Source organism: Bombina bombina, chromosome 10 (assembly GCF_027579735.1).
Source record: "Bombina bombina isolate aBomBom1 chromosome 10, aBomBom1.pri, whole genome shotgun sequence".
Taxonomy (NCBI): domain Eukaryota; kingdom Metazoa; phylum Chordata; class Amphibia; order Anura; family Bombinatoridae; genus Bombina; species Bombina bombina.
In genome coordinates, this window is record NC_069508.1 from 192,130,671 (window position 1) to 192,149,572 (window position 18,902).

General features: G+C 36.6%; 1 protein-coding gene across 1 annotated transcript in view; it reads left to right on the plus strand.

The window, feature by feature from the left end:
- Nucleotides 1–18,902, plus strand: part of MPL (MPL proto-oncogene, thrombopoietin receptor) — a 52,075-nt gene that overhangs the window by 18,027 nt on the left and 15,146 nt on the right. Inside the window, exons 5-8 of the mRNA XM_053693214.1 lie at nucleotides 9,064–9,223; nucleotides 11,305–11,410; nucleotides 12,867–13,027; nucleotides 13,502–13,644. Of these exons, the coding sequence (XP_053549189.1) occupies nucleotides 9,064–9,223; nucleotides 11,305–11,410; nucleotides 12,867–13,027; nucleotides 13,502–13,644 (570 nt within the window). The remainder of the gene's footprint in view (nucleotides 1–9,063; nucleotides 9,224–11,304; nucleotides 11,411–12,866; nucleotides 13,028–13,501; nucleotides 13,645–18,902) is intronic.

Here is an 18,902-nt window from a genome sequence, read left to right on the forward strand (position 1 = left end):
ATATATAGTTCTTTATTTCAAGCCATCTTGAGTCTGTAATCAAATCTACAATTGCTGATGCTCCAGATACTCAACTATTCTAATGAAGGCCATTTGTATTGCTTCTTTAATCAGTACAACAGTTTTCAGCAGTGCTAACATAATTGCAAAAAAAAAATTCTAATGCTCAATTAGCCTTTTTAAATGATAAACTTAGATTCGTAAACACAATGTGTCATTAGAACACAGGACAGATGGTTGCTGATAATGGACCTGTGTTTGCCTATGTAGATATTATATTAAAATCAGCCGTTTCCAGCTACAATGGTCATTTACAACATTAACAATGTCTACACTGTATTTCTGATCAATTTGATGTTATTTTAATGGACAAAACAAATTTGCTTTTCTTTCAAAAACAAGGAAATGTCTAAGTGACCCCAAACTTTCAAACATCATGGTATGCATATATATATATTCTTTCATACTTTTAATGAGATATATTATTCTTCAGAAAGGCTTATATACGGTTTGTCTCTAATTAATTTGATATATTTGTTAAGGAATGTTCCTTAAAGGTGAAATGATTTTCTTTGCTTGTTAAACCCCAAATCACCACGATTTGTAAAGCTAAACCTCCACATACCTCATTTAACTCCATAAGTAAGTTTCCTATAGCATGTTAAGAAAAATACAATTTCGAGATCGGATTTCATTCATAGAAATTCCCTTCCAGTAACTGGCTTTTAAAATATTTGTTTTATTTCCTCACAGAATATTTATATAATTTCCATTCTTGGCATACTATTGAGAATATGGTAGCAGGAAAAATGAAACTATGGTAAATAAAAAGCCCAGCTGTCTCCTGAGTGCACAGATAACAAACATATATATGTTTTATTAATCTCATTACAATAAAATAATTAAACACGCAGCATGTCACAGGCCTGTGCGTTATGTCTGTGTTAAAAAATAAACCATTTTAAATATCAGCGCGCCTCCACCTCCAATACTAAAGTGAACCCCATAAAATATGGTATTTACTAAAGGTACACACATTAAAGGGACATTAAACAACTCTTGCTTTTGTGTAAAAATGTGCTTTCTCCCGCGCTCCCAAGAGAAGCAAAAAAGCTAACTCTGGTCTGGATTACAAGTGACGCACTAACCAAAGTGTGATATCGTGACCGCGCTAACTTTAGCCCGGTATTGAAAGCTGAAAGTAAACGCAAACTCTTGAAAGCAAACTAAATATGCGCTTGTCAAGTAAGTGTCACTGAAGCCCTCCTGTAAAGGGTTAAAAAAAAATATGCACCAAACACAACATAAATAGATTAAAAAAAACAGTTACACTCATATATACACTATCGGATAAACATTATTCATATAAATGTTAATACATTTTTTTATAAGGGTTCAAAGGTATATGGTATATGACAAGGTGTTTGATTAAAAAGGGATAATATATATATATATATATATATATCTCAATACATATACATGACTAACTATGTGTATGTATATATATATATATATATATATATATATATATATGGAAGATTCTAACCCGCAACACTCAGACCTCCCCACCTGTTGCGCTCTTCAGCGTCGGCACACGTTCTAAGAGGGCAGTCACATGATCGGTGCAAAGAGACAACCTCCATCCAAATGGTAAAAAGTTCAATAGAAGCAAACAAAACTCTGCACTCAGAAAATAGAAAATCCATTTCACGGCCAGTAGAGTAAAAACTTGAAGTTTATTAGGAAACTTAAAATCATAGGACCCAGTAAAGTTAAAAAATTGTAGCAACCATAAGTGAACACTTAGTGCATAGCTGTACGCGTTTCGGGCTCCTCCTAGCCCTTGCTTACCAGCTGCATGCTATTACATACATTAAACATCCTTAAATACATTTTAAAAAAGATACATTTCCTGATTATCTTAAAGTGGTATTTCCCACACAAAAGAAAAAGCACCCTATTAAGTTTACAACAATTTCATAATTACGAAAAGCATCAGTTATGATAATACAACAATATTGTACACATTTCATGTATATACACCAATTCATAGTTTAAAAGATACATGCTAAATTATTTATGAAAAATCATTATAATAACGATAATTTATGTATTGAAGAGTACAAAATCATGGAATAGTTGATATTCTAACACCAATTTGTTCCTATATTATGTAGCCCTCCATATGTGAATATCTTTCTCAATACCTTCTAACATAAAGACCCTTAATAGAACAAATTGGTATCCATATGGTCTATTAAGTATTGAGATGGAAAATCCAATAGACCTCACTTTGGTCCAATAATCTCTCTCTCTGTCCCCACCTCTGATTGGTATATGTATGAAGTTTATGGGGTCTATTTATCAAGCTCTGAATGGAGCTTGATGCCCCGTGTTTCTGGCGAGCCTGCTCCATAACCTGTCCGCCTGTTCTAAGGTGGTGGGCAGACATCGCTGAAAATCAACCCGATCTAATACGATTGGGTTGATTGACATCCCCTGCTGGCGGCCAATCTGCAGGGGGTGGCATTGCACCAGCAGTTTACAAGAACTGCTGGTGCAATGATAAATGCTGACAGCGTATGCTGTTGGCATTTATCGATGTGTGGCGGACATGGTTCGCTATAGCGGATCATGTCCGTCCGCACAATGATAAATGGACCCCTATACCTTGAACTTGTATGAGATCTGTATTAGCTCCGTGTTTATCCCTAAAGTGCCTGCCTACCGGTGTTTTAATATCTATATACTCAATTGACCTTAGATGCTGTAAAACCTATCCTTCATAGATATTGTCATACGACCTGTGTACTGCTTTTGGCAAGCTTTAAAGGTAAGGAGACATATGACGTGTGTAGTATTACTGTTTATGCAATTTTTTATGGTATATTCATTACCTGTCGCTGTGGAAACAAATGTTTCTCCTTCTTTTACATATTGACACGTCTTACATCTCCTAGCCCTGCTGCACTTGTAATATCCCTTCCTACTTGTTAGCCACTTATGATTGGCTTCTAACTTCGGTAGCATAGATGGTGCCCAGACATTACCAATGGTTTTAGCCCTCTTAGATACAAAATTACATCCTACACTAATGATTTGTTTAAGTATAGAATCTTGGTGTAAGATAGGCAAGCTTTGACTGATAATTTTACAAACCCTGTGATGGTCATTACTAAAACCTGTTATAAAACATGGTTTATTCTTTTTGTTTGTGTCAAAATTTTTAGTTATCCTTCCTTTTGTATTCCAACAGAGATTGTCATGACATTTCTCCACTTTAGTAAGATTTGTATCTAAAACCTCCTGTGTGTATCCTCTTTCTATCACACAGATGTCCATCACAAGTATCTCTCTTTGTACAATTCCTTTTTGCGCTTATGAATGGATCTTAGCAGGTGTTTAGGATGACAAGAGTCATATAATATATATAATTCCAAAAATGAATCCGCCCTCCTGGAACAATCATCTGGATATACACTTGATATAGATAAGGTACAGTAAACAGTGAAGCCTCAGGATTTTGCAAAATGTGCCAAATTTATTGATGTTTCGGGGATTGATGAAGGGGATTGTAATCCCCGAAATGTCAATAAATTTGGCACATTTTACAAAATGCTGAGGCTTCACTGTTTACTGCACCTTATCTATATATATATATATATATATATATATATATATATATATATATATATATATACAAAACACGGAAGGGGACTGCACTCCTAGAGCGGACCGGGTACACATCCTATGACCCTGCAACATGCTCAGCCCTGGGTGCTCACTGGCACTCACAAGAAGCGGTGCTGTCCCCAGAGTCACAGGCAGTTAACCCCAGACAGGTCTGGGTGCAAGAACCATAGGGGAAATTACAAAACAAATTAATACAACACACAGAGAAAGCCCTGCACTCACTAGCAAGCTATCAGCTAAGATTAAAAGCAAAAAAAGAAAGGTTAGTTACCGCATCTGGCCAAATGGGGAAATCCCATTTGGGACAGCACAGCTTCTTGTGAGTGCAGTCCCCTTCCGTGTTTTGTATATGACTAGGGTGATTACATAAGCCTGTGCACCCTTCACTTGTTCCCAGTTTGTTTGGATTGTTTGACTGTTTTAGGGTCCCAGGTTTTTGGAAAGGACCTTGACTTGTTACCTGAGTTTTCCCCTTATGGCCAGATGCGGTAACTAACCTTTCCATTTTTGCTTTTAATCTTAGCTGAGAGCTTGCTTGTGAGTGCAGGGCTTTCTCTGTGTGTTTTATATATATATATATCAGTGACGTGCAGTGAGGTCAGAGGCTGATGAGGCACTGGATATGATATGCCTGAGAAATACATGTATAGAGGGCCGCAAGTACCCCCAACAGGGCAGGTTTAAATGATAGCTGAACCAGTGCACAGGTGACATAATCAGATGATGGGTGAGAGCAAGTTAGTAACCACTGAGTTACTGATCAGCTGATTACTTCACCTGTGCACTGATTCAGCTATAATGAAAACCTGGCCTGTTGGGGGTACTTGAGGACCATTGTTGAGAAACACTGCATTAAAGCACCAGCTCATCGGAAATGTATTGATTACCTGGAGAATAAAGCACACATACTCTGCTCACTGACACCCACACACACTCACATACACACTCACACAATTATGTGGCACATTGCCAGTTACTAAGCAATTAGAATGATCCACAATCTCTTCTCTACTCACTACTGTATTGTAAAAATAGAAATAATTTACCATACAAGTTTTACACAAATGACAAGTTATCAATACTGCCAACACAGCTGCTGCTGCAATATGGTTTTCAAGAAACGCACGTGCACATCCCACTTAGGTATGCTCTTCAACAAAGGACACCAAAGGATACCAAAAGAATGAAGTACATAATAATAAAAGTAAAATAGAAAGTTTATTTATTTTTTGTGTGCAATTTCTATCTGAATGATGGAAATGTAATTATGACTTTCATGTTCCTTTCAAAAACTAATTTGATTTGCTGACATGGGGCCAGTAACAGTTAATGCTAATTATCAAAATATAAATAACTAGAAAGGTCTATTAAAATAGCATGCTCTAATAAAATCATGAAAGTTTAATTTTAAATGTCTCCCTTTGACTATGTGTTTAACCAGTTACTTTACAGTGGCATTATTTCTAAAAACATTTAACTGCAATAATTACATATATTTTTTAAATGACTCATTATCTCCTTTTTATTAATATAAACTTGTATAAAAGCAGCACATATTAAAAACACAATGCAACAGCTTTCAATTGATTTGTGAATTACAAGTTAACAGCAGTCTTTAAATAAATGGAGACACAGAGAAAAATAAAAATAGATACTGCATCCTTTGACTGAACAGACATAACATATATGGAGTTTGTACCTAATTAAATCAAATAACCATGAAAAAGGGAGGCTTAGCAATATTCAATGTCAAAAACTTTAATTGAAATAATGTGGACACTGCACACTTAACTTCAAACTCTGGGTTTTAAATGATGGATTTAAATTTGAATTGACCCTTTGACTTTCTGTCAGTATTGGGTTATGCTCACTTACTGTCCCCCCTGTTAATGAGCTGTATCTGAACACAATTTGTGAATCACAAGAGATGTAGAATACTACTTTACTCTTCTGCTTGGTGTCATTTGTTCTTAGGTTACCTCAGCTTCCAGTTGTCACATGACCCTGCTCACTGCATCCTCCTTCTGATTAATCTATATATCCTTCACTTGCTAGGAGGCATCGAGAGGGATGCCTCCTATTGGTCCCAATTTTTGCTGCTAATATATTGACAGAACACAGGTGGCGCTGCAGCACAGCATTTCCTTTGACCCATGTACTGCAATGGAGAGAAGCGTTCCTGTACCTGCCTCTCCATAGCATTACATGGGGGGAAAATATCTTTTTGGGGACTTTTTTTTGTTTTAATTAAAATTTAATTAAGCTTTGGCCACATATAGCAGGGTAGGCATTGCCTCCCCTGCCTCCTATGAGTGCACGTCCCTGATATATATATATATATATTTGTGTGTGTGTGTTTCTATATATGCAAATACATGTGTATTTATATGTTTACATACATACTGTTTATACACGTATAAACACACACACACACACACATATAGATATATATATACTGTATATATATATATATTTATATATATATATAAATATATACCCATATATACACGTTTGCATCATGATACAGAAGGGAGTGTGGTACAAAGTGCTATTTTCAAGAGATGTTTAATGTCTTTTTATGGAATAAAAGGAACAAAAATATCTGCAAGAGGATTGTATCCATGGAAATGCTTGCCCAGGGAATATCTTAAATAATCCCTATACTTTTCCTTGTGTGAGGTGAATTTGTGTTGCACTATGTCAGTGTATTACTGTAGGGCTTAAAGGGACATAAAACATTTTTTTCCTTTCATGGTTTAAATAAAGCATGCAATTGTAAACATTTTTCTAATTTACTTCTATAATCAATTTTGTTTTATTATCTTGGTATCTTTTCTTGAAGGAGCGGCAATGCACTACTGGGAACTAGCTGAACACATCGACAAACCAATCAAAAGAGGCATATATGTGCAGACACCAGTCAGCAACTAGCTCCCAGCTCCTGAGCCTATCTAGATATGCTTTTCAACAAAGAATACAAAGAAAATGAAGCAAATTAGATAAAAGAAGTAAATTGGAAAGTTGTTTGAAAATGTATACACTATCTAAATCATGAAAGAACATTTTTGGGTTTCATGTCCCTTTAATGGGTAAATCTAGTTGCTGCTTCTCCTCTCATTAAGGAAGTACTTTATAAGAAAGTAATTAGCACCCTAAGGTGCAAATAAGAGAGTTTATGGGGTAGATTTATTAATGGTTGAGCGGATATGAGATGCTGTAGCGAATCATGTCCGCTCGACCTCGCTAAATGCCGACAGCATACGCTGTCGGGATTTAACATTGCACAAGCATTTCTAGTGAAATGCTTGTGCAATGCGGCCCCCTGCTCCCCGGCGGCTTCTAGCAGAGGGTGTCAATCATCCCAATCCTTTTAGGTGGGGGAGAAGTTAAGGAGCAGCGGTCTTACGACCGCAAACATCTTTTTTTGTGATGACTGCATTAATGTCTGAATTTATATGTGACACTACAGTGATAGTTTGATAGTAATTTTTGTTTATTATTCCTCTATGTATTTATGTGGTATGTTTATTGGCTGTTATATGGATAACAAGGAAAGGGAAAGAAAAACAATATCCGTCAAGTAATGTCATCATACTATGTTTTGTGGATTGTGGCTGGACCAATATTGGCTGTATAATTTAAAACAATCTCTGATTTGGTTTTCACAGAATTGTATTCTTGTTGGGGGTGCTCGTTCACACAGCCTCACTAAAAAATAACAACAACAAAAAATAATATTGTAGCTACGCATTTCAGCCCATGTACAGGCCTTTGTCATGCATTAGTTATTGAAATTTTTTAAAAACCTCCGTTTACACCAGCCAAATTTTAAATATCAAGGTGGCCAATCAAATCTATATGTTTTTGCCACTCCATTTTATATTGGTGGGTGGTCAGACTACCTGAAAGGGGACTGCAGATTGAGAAACTATCTACATATTTAATCGGTTAACACAACTCCCAATCAGAGCCTCGTTAGACTCCCAATCACGTGATCAGTTTAGGCCAATAGTAATAATGCCTACTTACCCATTCATTTTCAATGGGGGACAAATTCTACTATTCTGCAGATTGGTAAACTACCTGTCCTATGTCTCTTGTACAGATGCCATACATATATATTTTCTTAAATCATAATTGCATGAAATCAACATTTTTTTCTTTCAATATTTAGATGGAGTGTTCATTATTTAAAAATCTTCCAGTTTAATTATACTATCAAATTAACATAATTCTGCCTGTATCCTTTGTTGTAAAGCAGCTATATAGGCGCAGAACAGTGAGCTTATTTGGAGCAATATATGGCAGCAGTTTTGCAAGAATGAATTTGTATGTTTTAAATTTGCAAGAACACTAGATGGAAGCACAAGAAAGAAAGAAAGAAAATTTTGGTTCCAGACACACATTAAGTTAAAGGAACATTTTTTTCTTTTGCGATTCAGATAGAGCGTAGATTTTTAAACAACTTTCCGATTTACTTCTATTGTCAGTTTAGCTTCATTCTCTTGGTATCCTTTGTTGAAGGAGAAGCAATATACTACTGGTAGCTAGCTGAACACATTGGTAAACCAATAACAAGAGGCATATATGTGCAGCCACCAAGGCAATCCAGGGATATACCGCTTGGCAACAGTGTTAAAGGGACAGTCAACACCAGAATTTTTGTTGTTTTAAAAGATAGATAATCCCTTAATTACCAATTCCCAAGTTTTGCATAACCAACACAGTTATAATTATACACATTTTACTTCTGTAATTACCTTGTGTCTAAGCCTCAGCAGACTGCCCCCTTATTTCAGTTCTTTTGACAGACTTGCATTTTAGCCAATCAGAGCTGTCTCCATGGTAAATTCATGTGCATGAGCTCAATGTTATCTATATGAAACACGTGAACTAATGCCCTCTAGTGGTGAAAAACTATCAAAATGCATTTAGATTAGAAGCGGCCTTAAGGTGTAAGGAATTAGCATATGAACCTCCTAGGTTTAGCTTTCAACTAAGAATACCAAGAGAACAAAGCAAAATTGGTGATAAAAGTAAATGGGAAAGTTGTTTAAAATTGTATGCCCTATTTGAAACATGAAAGTTTTTTTTTTAACTTGACTGTCCCTTTAAGTATGTTTACTTAGTGCCCTTTGTTTTGGCCAGTCAGGTTCACATTGCACTCAACTAGTAATACCAGTGCACATTAGCGTGCTCTGGTATTACGAGTGGAGCTACAATGTCACGCTTGTGAAAGCTCAATTTTGCGCTCCACTCGTAATCTTGCCAAAAATGTTTAAAAACTGCTCTTTGAAATAATAGAAAATGTAAATATTTTGTATCGCTTTAAGGCATTTACTTCAGACTTATATTTCTGTGTTACGACAGATTGTAGAGACAGAAAAGTGTTTTGTGAGCCTTGTGGGCCTCCAGGCTGGTTTACGTTATTATCTCCGTGTCCGTACTAAGCCCAACGGGGTGGACTCAGTAGATGGATATTGGGGCCACTGGTCAGATGTCATCACATTTCTCACCCCTCACTCTGCAGGTAATTCTCTTTAATAAAGGTGTAGATATTAAAGTAAATATATACATTATGTATGTATATTGTTACACTTTATTAAAGGACAACTAAACACAGTAAAATTGCATAATCAGTAAATGCATACTAAATAGACAATGCAACAGCACTTAGGTTTACATTCAAATGAGTAGTAGATACCTTTTCTGACAAATGTTAAAATTTGTTAAATTTTCCTTTCTAATGCATCATGTGACAGACATCAGCCAATCACAAAATGCATAAATTTATATCCTGTGAATTTTACACATGCTCAGAAGGAGTTGGTGCCTCAGAAAGTGTGTATATAAAAAGATTGTGCACATTTAGATAATGGAAGTGAATTGGAAAGTTGTTTTAAATTGTGTGCTCTATCTGAATAAAGAAAGTTTTATTTTGACTTGATTGTCCCTTTAAAGGACAGTAAAAAAAACTGTGATTTTTATATAAAATAACTAGTTATGCATAGTGAAATACTTTTATCATTTAATTTAGCTCTGAAAATTGTGGATTTTCCAATTCTCAAAACTGGAAGACTAACCATACTTTTTCAATTGCAACAAACAGATTTTAATTTGTTATGAAAATGTATAGACTTGGTGGATATGTTATTCTTTAGCAACTAAACAGAAATTAGTACAAGGGTTTTACTGTCTGTGAAGCGAATGCCGTACAACACCAGTAGGGTAGACAAATCATGTTATCACTTTGGATACCAAAGAATGTATCTGAGGTTAGCTCTCCAGCTGCCACGCTATTCCTTAGCTATAACTTTAAATTCTATTTCGATTAGGTTTCCTTTGTGGAAACATTTTAGAATGTGAGGTTCAGATTCCTATTCCATTCCAATTTCCTAGAAGAGTTACTGTTTGCATTAGTTAAAGGGACACTCAGGTTAAAATTAAACTTTCATGATTCAGATAGGGCATGTCATTTTAAACAACTTTTTATTTTACTTTTATAATCAAATTTGGTTTGTTCTCATGGTATTCTTTGTTAAAATCTAAACCTAGGTAGGCTCATTTGCTAATTTCTAGAAGACCGATATTAGAGGTTGAGAGCAGTGGCCATATTATGGGTGGAGCCATGCTGGGAAGGGTTACAGTTGGACAATGGACTGGATCATGGACATGTCTGGTTGGTTGGTGAGGTGTCTGGGTGGTCTATATGCGGGACTAATGAAAATTCTGCAAATCAGCTGTCTCAGAGGGACAGAGTTTAGAATTAGGGACTGTACCTCTTAAGAACAGTTGGGAGTTCTGGATTAATAAGCCATGTTTGTACCAAATTAAAATCTTTTTTTCTGGAGATTTATCAAAAAAATTTTTTTACAGTTAATAATCTTCCTACAGTCATCTTTATCTCTGTGCTTTGTTTTACTGTTTAGAGATCTTCTGGGATTTTATTATTGAAGTCTTCATATAATTTTGCCATTTTATTATCATATACTTTCATGACAGAATCATATATATATTTGATAATTGTACAAGTTGTTTGATATGTTTTTTTTTTAAAGTCCTATGATTGCAAAATATTTTTTAAGAGCATTTTTCTTATAAAGGGAATTTTGGGTTGTTCATTACTTTGAATTCAATACTCAACTATATATAATACAAACATGGATATAAATATATGTATTGTACATTTTGCTATACTGTGAGTGTTGTTAAAGTTTTGTTGAATGATCACAGTATAGTCTACTTTCCTGAGCACCAAGCACCATCCATTCATTTGATAAGACAAATACAACTTAAAATGCATTCAGGAGAACAAAGTAAGTTTGAATACAATTTGAACTTTTTTTTTCATTATTAGTCACTAAAATATGAAAGAAAAAATAAAGTTAATGTCCTTTTATATTTAAACTAATATGGCAATATCACGTGTGTTGTTCCTACTAATGCTTATTGGCTGATATGTACAATTGCTCTCTGTGGGTGAGCTTATGGTAAAAAAGTAGCTATGAGATGATGAGTCACTGACAGTTCAGCAGCATTGTTTCAGTTTATATACAGACTGTTTTACATCACATTTTTACCCACCTGATTAACTTGGGATTTTATTTTCAGATGAGATTGAGCTACAGTGTTTCACCTCTGACCTGTCTCAGATGTGCTGTAATTGGAATAAGGCCCTAAATCTACATTCTTCACAGCAACTTTTATATAAGTATGGGTAAGAGTTAGATATTATTATTGGGTATAAAATTATACCTTGAAAAAATTCTTAAAATCTGCCCAGGGCAGGAGAATATATTTTGTGTAGCTAAGCAGACTGTTTAGGTGCAAAAAACAAACAAACAAACAAAAAAATAGGATAACTGATCAAAAAGACCCAAAGAAAATGCAATGCAGTTAGTGTTTATATCAGCTTATATAATATCATTTCAGGATAAAAAGATGAGTGCAACTGTGTCAGTATCCCAACTGTATCAGGCTGAACAATTTGGCTGGTATTTAAAACAGAGAGACTGTGGGTGGTACAGGAAAAAACTAGGTTGAGTCTCAAAGGATCAGCAGAGGACACAGTGTGGGTAGTAGGGAGGGTTAATCCTCAGTAGTCCAAAACAGACATTGGGTGGGTTGTGGGTAGAGTTGATTCTCAGTACCCCAGAGCTAGAGTTCAGGTGGACAGGGGGCAGGGTTAAGCTTCAGTAGGCCAGGGGATAGATTTGATGGTATTGGTCAGCGTTAAGTCTCAGGGTGGAGATAAATTAGGTTGTGGACAGGGTTGAGTCTCAGTATACCAAGGTGGAGATAGAGTTGGTAAAGGACAGGGTTGAGTCTTAGTAGACTAAGGTGGAAATAGAGTTGGTAAAGGACAGGGTTGAGTCTCAGTAGACCAGAGCCAGAGTAAGTGTGGATAGTGGACAGGGTTAAGTCTCAGTAGACCAGGACAGAGATAGGGTGTTACTGGTCAGGGTTAAGTCTCAGTAGACCAGGATGGAGATAAACTGGGTATTGGTCAGGATTGAGTCTCAGTAGACTAATGTGGAAATATAGTTGGTAATGGACAGAGTTGAGTCATGAAAGAGAGTTGATAGTGGGTAGCTTTGATTCCCAGTGAAGCAGAGGTGGATCAAGATGGGGGTTGGCAGGGTTTAGTCTCAGTTGACTAGAGGAGGTGTCTTGGTTAGTATTGGCAGAGCTGAGTCTCAGTGATCCAGGAGGAGTCAGGATGGTTATTGGGTTGAAAAGGCATATTAGAAAATGTGTCAGGTCTCTCAGTTGGTTGTGAACTAAACAAAAATTGTAGTGTTTCCACTCACCCCAGAAAGGCTGTATTGTGTTCCATGGAATGCAGAACTATGACACTCCTATATGGTGCACAGTGATTGGTTAATATGTGCTGAAGCTTATTTATACTTGATTCTAAATGGCCACAGTAAAACAGGTGTTGCAGTGCAGTGAAAAATTTCTGATGTATTAAAATAAATTAAGGGGTTTTATTGGCTCTTTAAGTTTTTCTTAGTATCTCTAATTTTCTCTTTTTTGAGACCTGTTTGTATTCTAGGATCTGTAAAATATTATTCTATATTGGCAGGATAAACCCTGGGCTTATGTAAAGATTAAAAAATGTGTTACTACCCAAGTAGGAAAGAAGCTTCACAAAAACGTGTTCTATCCAACAGGGGTCAGGAGTGGCAGCGCTGTGAGGAGCTTATAAACAGGACAAACTGTCTCTGTGTATTCAATGTAAGAAATGAAAGTGCTATTTCTGTGTTATTGAACATATCAGAAACTCAACAAGTGAAAAAGTACTACCAACCTCCCTTCTGGATGCACCATGTTGGTAAGTACCAGCGTATCCTCTCAGAGTTAAATGGTTATAAAAGAAGTCACACTCTATCTTTTTAACAAATAATATCTACCATCTGTATCACTAAAAGGTCATATTTCCATTAATTTTCCCCAAACCAACTCTCAATATCTTTTTTGTTATTATTATTTCCCTTTTCCATAATGGGTCTCATGGATGTATGATCTCATTTTGCCTGGCACAGAATAAAAGCCTTCCCAAAGGTATTAGAATAATCCTAATAAGTAATGTTTAAAAACAACTGCCATATCACATTGATCACGAAATAACCAGAGGGTCATGGGATTGCTCTTTTTAAAAAGAAGACTTTAGGTTGTACAATGACTTTTTACTGCCTAGCACCAGGAGCAATCTCCAGAGGGGCCCATGTTGAGGATGGCATCTCTTCCCTCTTTTAACCCCACACTAGTGACTATGGCTGACCGTTTGATTCTCTGTTGTTTTTAGTGCTTCCCCCCACACCAGAATTCACAGTGAAACAGCTGCCGGGTGCCAAATTGGAAATAAATTGGTCTATTCCTCTGCCAGACCTAGAGAAAGACTTGGTGTACCAAATTCGCTTCTCTCAGGATGGGAATACATTGTGGAAGGTGAGAAAAGAGAGCTCCAGGGAACAACAGAGAAAGAGACAGAATGTGCAAAAGAAACAAACTATGAGAGGAACAATAAATAACAGCATTAAAAATTATAAAGATCAAGGGAAGTGAAACATATAAAGACAGACAATAGCAAAATGGGTAAAATACATCTTAGAAAAGCAAATAGATTTGGGCATGTATTTATCAAGCCGTCAACCGCAAATATGCTGGAATTCCGCAGCGTATTTGTGGCGAGCCTGATTCGTCTTAGTTATCAAACCCTACAGACCGGCAAAAGTAGAATTTGGTGACGTAACATACTATCCGCCGGACTCAGTCCGACACAGATCGATGCTTACGTCACTACAAATGTTCCGAACGCAAGTTCGGCACAATCTGACTACTTTTGGAAGTTATCAAATATCTGCCAGGTACGCTCGGCACTATTCCGGCCCAGAGTACCTGGTTTTCAATCCGTCGCCCTGGAGGCAGCGGATGCCATAGAATCAATGGGAGTCGGAAAGCAGCGAAAGCTTTTATATTAGCTGCTGCCCGATATCCCATTGATTCCTATGGGAATGTGTACACCTAACACCCTAACATGTACCCCGAGTCTAAACACCCCTAATCTGCCGCCACCTACATTATACTTATTAACCCCTAATCTGCCACCTCAACATCGCCAACGCCTAAATAAAAGTTCTGAGCCCCTATCCCGCCGCTCCTGGACCCCGCAGCAACTAAATACAATTATTAACCCCTAAACTGCCGCTCCTGGAGCCCACCGCCACCTACATTATACTTATTAACCCCTAATCTTCCGCCCCCTACACTGCCACCACCTACATTATATTTATTAACCCCTAATCTGCCCCCCTACACCGCGACCACTATATTAAATTTATTAACCCCTAAACCTAAGTCTAACCCTAACACCCCCTAACTTAAATATAATTTAAATATATCTAAATAAATATTACTATCATTAACTAAATAATTCCTATTTAAAACTAAATACTTACCTATAAAATAAACCCTAAGCTAGCTACAATATAACTAATAGTTACATTGTAGCTATCTTAGGGTTTATTTTTATTTTACAGGCAAGTTTGTATTTATTTTAACTAGGTACACTAGTTATTAAATAGTTATTAACTATTTAATAACTTCCTAGTTAAAATAAAGACAAATATATCTGTAAAATAAAAACTAACCTAAGTTACAATTACACCTAACACTACACTATAATTAAATAAATTCCCTAAACTAAATACAATTAAATACAATTAAAAATTTTTATCTAAAGTACAAAAAAAAAAATTACAGAAAATAATAAAATAATTACAAGAATTTTAAACTAATTACACCTAATCTAATCCCCCTAACAAAATAAAAAAGCTCCCCCCCAAAATAAAATAAGCCCTACCCTACACTAAATTACAAATAGCCCTTAAAAGGGCCTTTTGCGGGGCTTTGCCCCAAAGTAATCAGCTCTTTTACCTATAAAAAAAAAACATTACAACCCCCCCAAACATTAAAAGCCATTACCCACACAACCAACCCTACTCTAAAACCCACCCAATCCCCCCTTAAAAAAACCTAACACTAACCCCTTGAAGATCACCCTACCTTGAGACGTCTTTACCCAACCGGGCCGAAGTCCTCCACAAAGCCGGCAGAAGTGGTCCTCCAGACAGGCAGAAGTCTTCATCCAGACGGTATCTTCTATCTTCACCCATCCGGCGCAGAGCGGCTCCATCTTCAAGACATCCGACGCGGAGCATCCTCTTCAAACGACGTCCAACTGAAGAATCAAGGTTCCTTTAAATGACGTCATCCAAGATGGCGTCCCTTCAATTCCGATTGGCTGATAGAATTCTATCAGCCAATCGGAATTAAGGTAGGAAAAATCCTATTGGCTGATGCAATCAGCCAATAGGATTGAAGTTCAATCCTATTGGCTGATCCAATCAGCCAATAGGATTGAGCTCGCATTCTATTGGCTGACTTCTGCCCGTCTGGAGGACCACTTCTGCCGGCTTCGTGGAGGACTTCGGCCCGGTTGGGTGAAGACTTCTCAAGGTAGGGTGATCTTCAAGGGGTTAGTGTTAGTTTTTTTTTTAAAGGGGGATTGGGTGGGTTTTAGAGTAGGGTTGGTTGTGTGGGTGGTGGCTTTTAATGTTTGGGGGGGTTGTAATTTTTTTTACAGGTAAAATAGCTGATTACTTTGGGGCAATGCCCCGCAAAAGGCCCTTTTAAGGGCTATTTGTAATTTAGTGTAGGGTAGGGCTTTTTTTTTATTTTGGGGGGCTTTTTTATTTTGTTAGGGAGATTAGATTAGGTGTAATTAGTTTAAAAATCTTGTAATTTTTTTATTATTTTCTGTAACTTAGTGTTTGGGTTTTTTTGTACTTTAGATACATTTTTTTAATTGTATTTAATTGTATTTAGTTTAGGGAATTTATTTAATTATAGTGTAGTGTTAGGTGTAATTGTAACTTAGGTTAGTTTTTATTTTACAGGTATATTTGTCTTTATTTTAACTAGGTAGTTATTAAATAGTTAATAACTATTTAATAACTATTGTACCTAGTTAAAATAAATACAAAGTTGCCTGTAAAATTAAAATAAACCCTAAGATAGCTACAATTTAACTATTAGTTATATTGTAGCTAGCTTAGGGTTTATTTAATAGGTAAGTATTTAGTTTTAAATAGGATTTATTTAGTTAATGATAGTAATATTTATTTAGATATATTTAAATTATATTTATGTTAGGGGGTGTTAGGGTTAGGGTTAGACTTTAGTGGTTTAGTGGTTAATAAATTTAATATAGTGTCGGCGACGTTGGAGGCGGCAGATTAGGGGTTAATAAATGTAGGTAGGTGGTGGCGGTGTAGGGGGGGGGCAGATTAGGGGTTAATAAGTATAATGTAGGTGGTGGTGGGCTCCAGGAGCGGCGGTTTAGTGGTTAATAATTGTATTTAGTTGCGGCGGGGTATAGGGGGTAAACAGTATAGTATAGTGTGGGTGTTTAGTGACAGGGTACCAAGAAAGCTGTAAAAAAGCCAAAGAGCAGCGAGATCGATGACTGTTAGTTAACAACAGTCCACTGCTCATCGCAACATACTTGGTGCGCAGCTTTTTAACAGCTTTTTTGATAATTATGGAGAACGTATTCAGGTCCACGGCAGCGATGTTAGGCAATCTTAGGTGAGCGTATTGGTGCCGTTGAATGCAAAAAAGTCGATGCTTTGATAAATAGATGCCATAGAGTGGATCTAAGCTTATAAAAAATATACAGGAAGAAAAGATAAATCTAAAAGAAGAAATAATCAATGAAAAGAAAGAGCAGGAGGCAGGAAACACTATGGCCTAGATTTGGAGTTTGGCGGTAGCCGTGAAAACCAGCGTTAGAGGCTCCTAACGCTGGTTTTAGGCTACCGCCGGTATTTGGAGTCAGTCAAAAAAGGGTCTAACGCTCACTTTTCAGCCGCGACTTTTCCATACCGCAGATCGCCTTACGTCAATTGCGTATCCTATCTTTTCAATGGGATCTTTCTAACTCCGGTATTTAGAGTCGTGGCTGAAGTGAGCGTTAGAATTCTAACGACAAAACTCCAGCCGCAGAAAAAAGTCAGTAGTTAAGAGCTTTCTGGGCTAACGCCGGTTCATAAAGCTCTTAACTACTGTGCTCTAAAGTACACTAACACCCATAAACTACCTATGTACCCCTAAACCGAGGTCCCCCCACATCGCCAACACTCGATTAATTTTTTTTAACCCCTAATCTGCCGACCGCCACCTATGTTATACTTATGTACCCCTAATCTGCTGCCCCTAACACCGCCGACCCCTATATTATATTTATTAACCCCTAACCTGCCCCCCACAACGTCGCCGCCAGCTACCTACAATAATTAACCCCTAATCTGCCAACCGCATAGAGCCGCCACCTACATTATAGCTATGTACCCTTAATCTGCTGCCCCTAACACCGCCGACCCCTATATTATATTTATTAACCCCTAATCTGCCCCTCTCAACGTCGCCTCCACCTGCCTACACTTATTAACCCCTAATCTGCCGAGCGGACCGCACCGCTATTATAATAAAGTTATTAACCCCTAATCCGCCTCACTAACCCTATAATAAATAGTATTAACCCCTAATCTGCCCTCCCTAACATCACCAACACCTAACTTCAAACATTAACCCCTAATCTGCCGACTGGAGCTCACTGCTATTCTAATAAATGTATTAACCCCTAAAGCTAAGTCTAACCCTAACACTAACACCCCCCTAAATTAAATATAATTTTAATCTAACGAAATTAATTAACTCTTATTAAATAAATTATTCCTATTTAAAGCTAAATACTTACCTGTAAAATAAATCCTAATATAGCTACAATATAAATTATAATTATATTATAGCTATTTTAGGATTTATATTTATTTTACAGGTAACTTTGTATTTATTTTAAACAGGTACAATAGCTATTAAATAGTTAAGAACTATTTAATAGCTAAAATAGTTAAAATAATTACAAAATTACCTGTAAAATAAATCCTAACCTAAGTTACAATTAAACCTAACACTACACTATCAATAAATAAATTAAATAAAATACCTACAATTACCTACAATTAAACCTAACACTACACTATCAATAAATGAATTAAATACAATATCTACAAATAAATACAATTAAATAAACTAACTAAAGTACAAAAAATAAAAAAGAACTAAGTTACAAAAAATAAAAAAATATCTACAAACATTAGAAAAATATTAAAACAATTTTAAACTAATTACACCTACTCTAAGCACCCTAATAAAATAACAAAGCCCCCAAAAATAAAAAAATGCCCTACCCTATTCTAAATTACAAAAGTTCAAAGCTCTTTTACCTTACCAGCCCTGAACAGGGCCCTTTGCGGGGCATGCCCCAAGAAATTCAGCTCTTTTGCCTGTAAAAAAACACATACAATACCCCCCCCCCAACATTACAACCCACCACCCACATACCCCTAATCTAACCCAAACCCCCCTTAAATAAACCTAACACTATGCCCCTGAAGATCTTCCTACCTTATCTTCACCTAACCAGGTATCACCGATCCGTCCTGGCTCCAAAATCTTCATCCAAGCCCAAGCGGGGGCTAGACATCCATCATCCGACAGCTGAAGAAGTCCAGAAGAGGGTCCAAAGTCTTCATCCTATCCGGGAAGAAGAGTAGATCCGGACCGGCAACCATCTTCTTCAA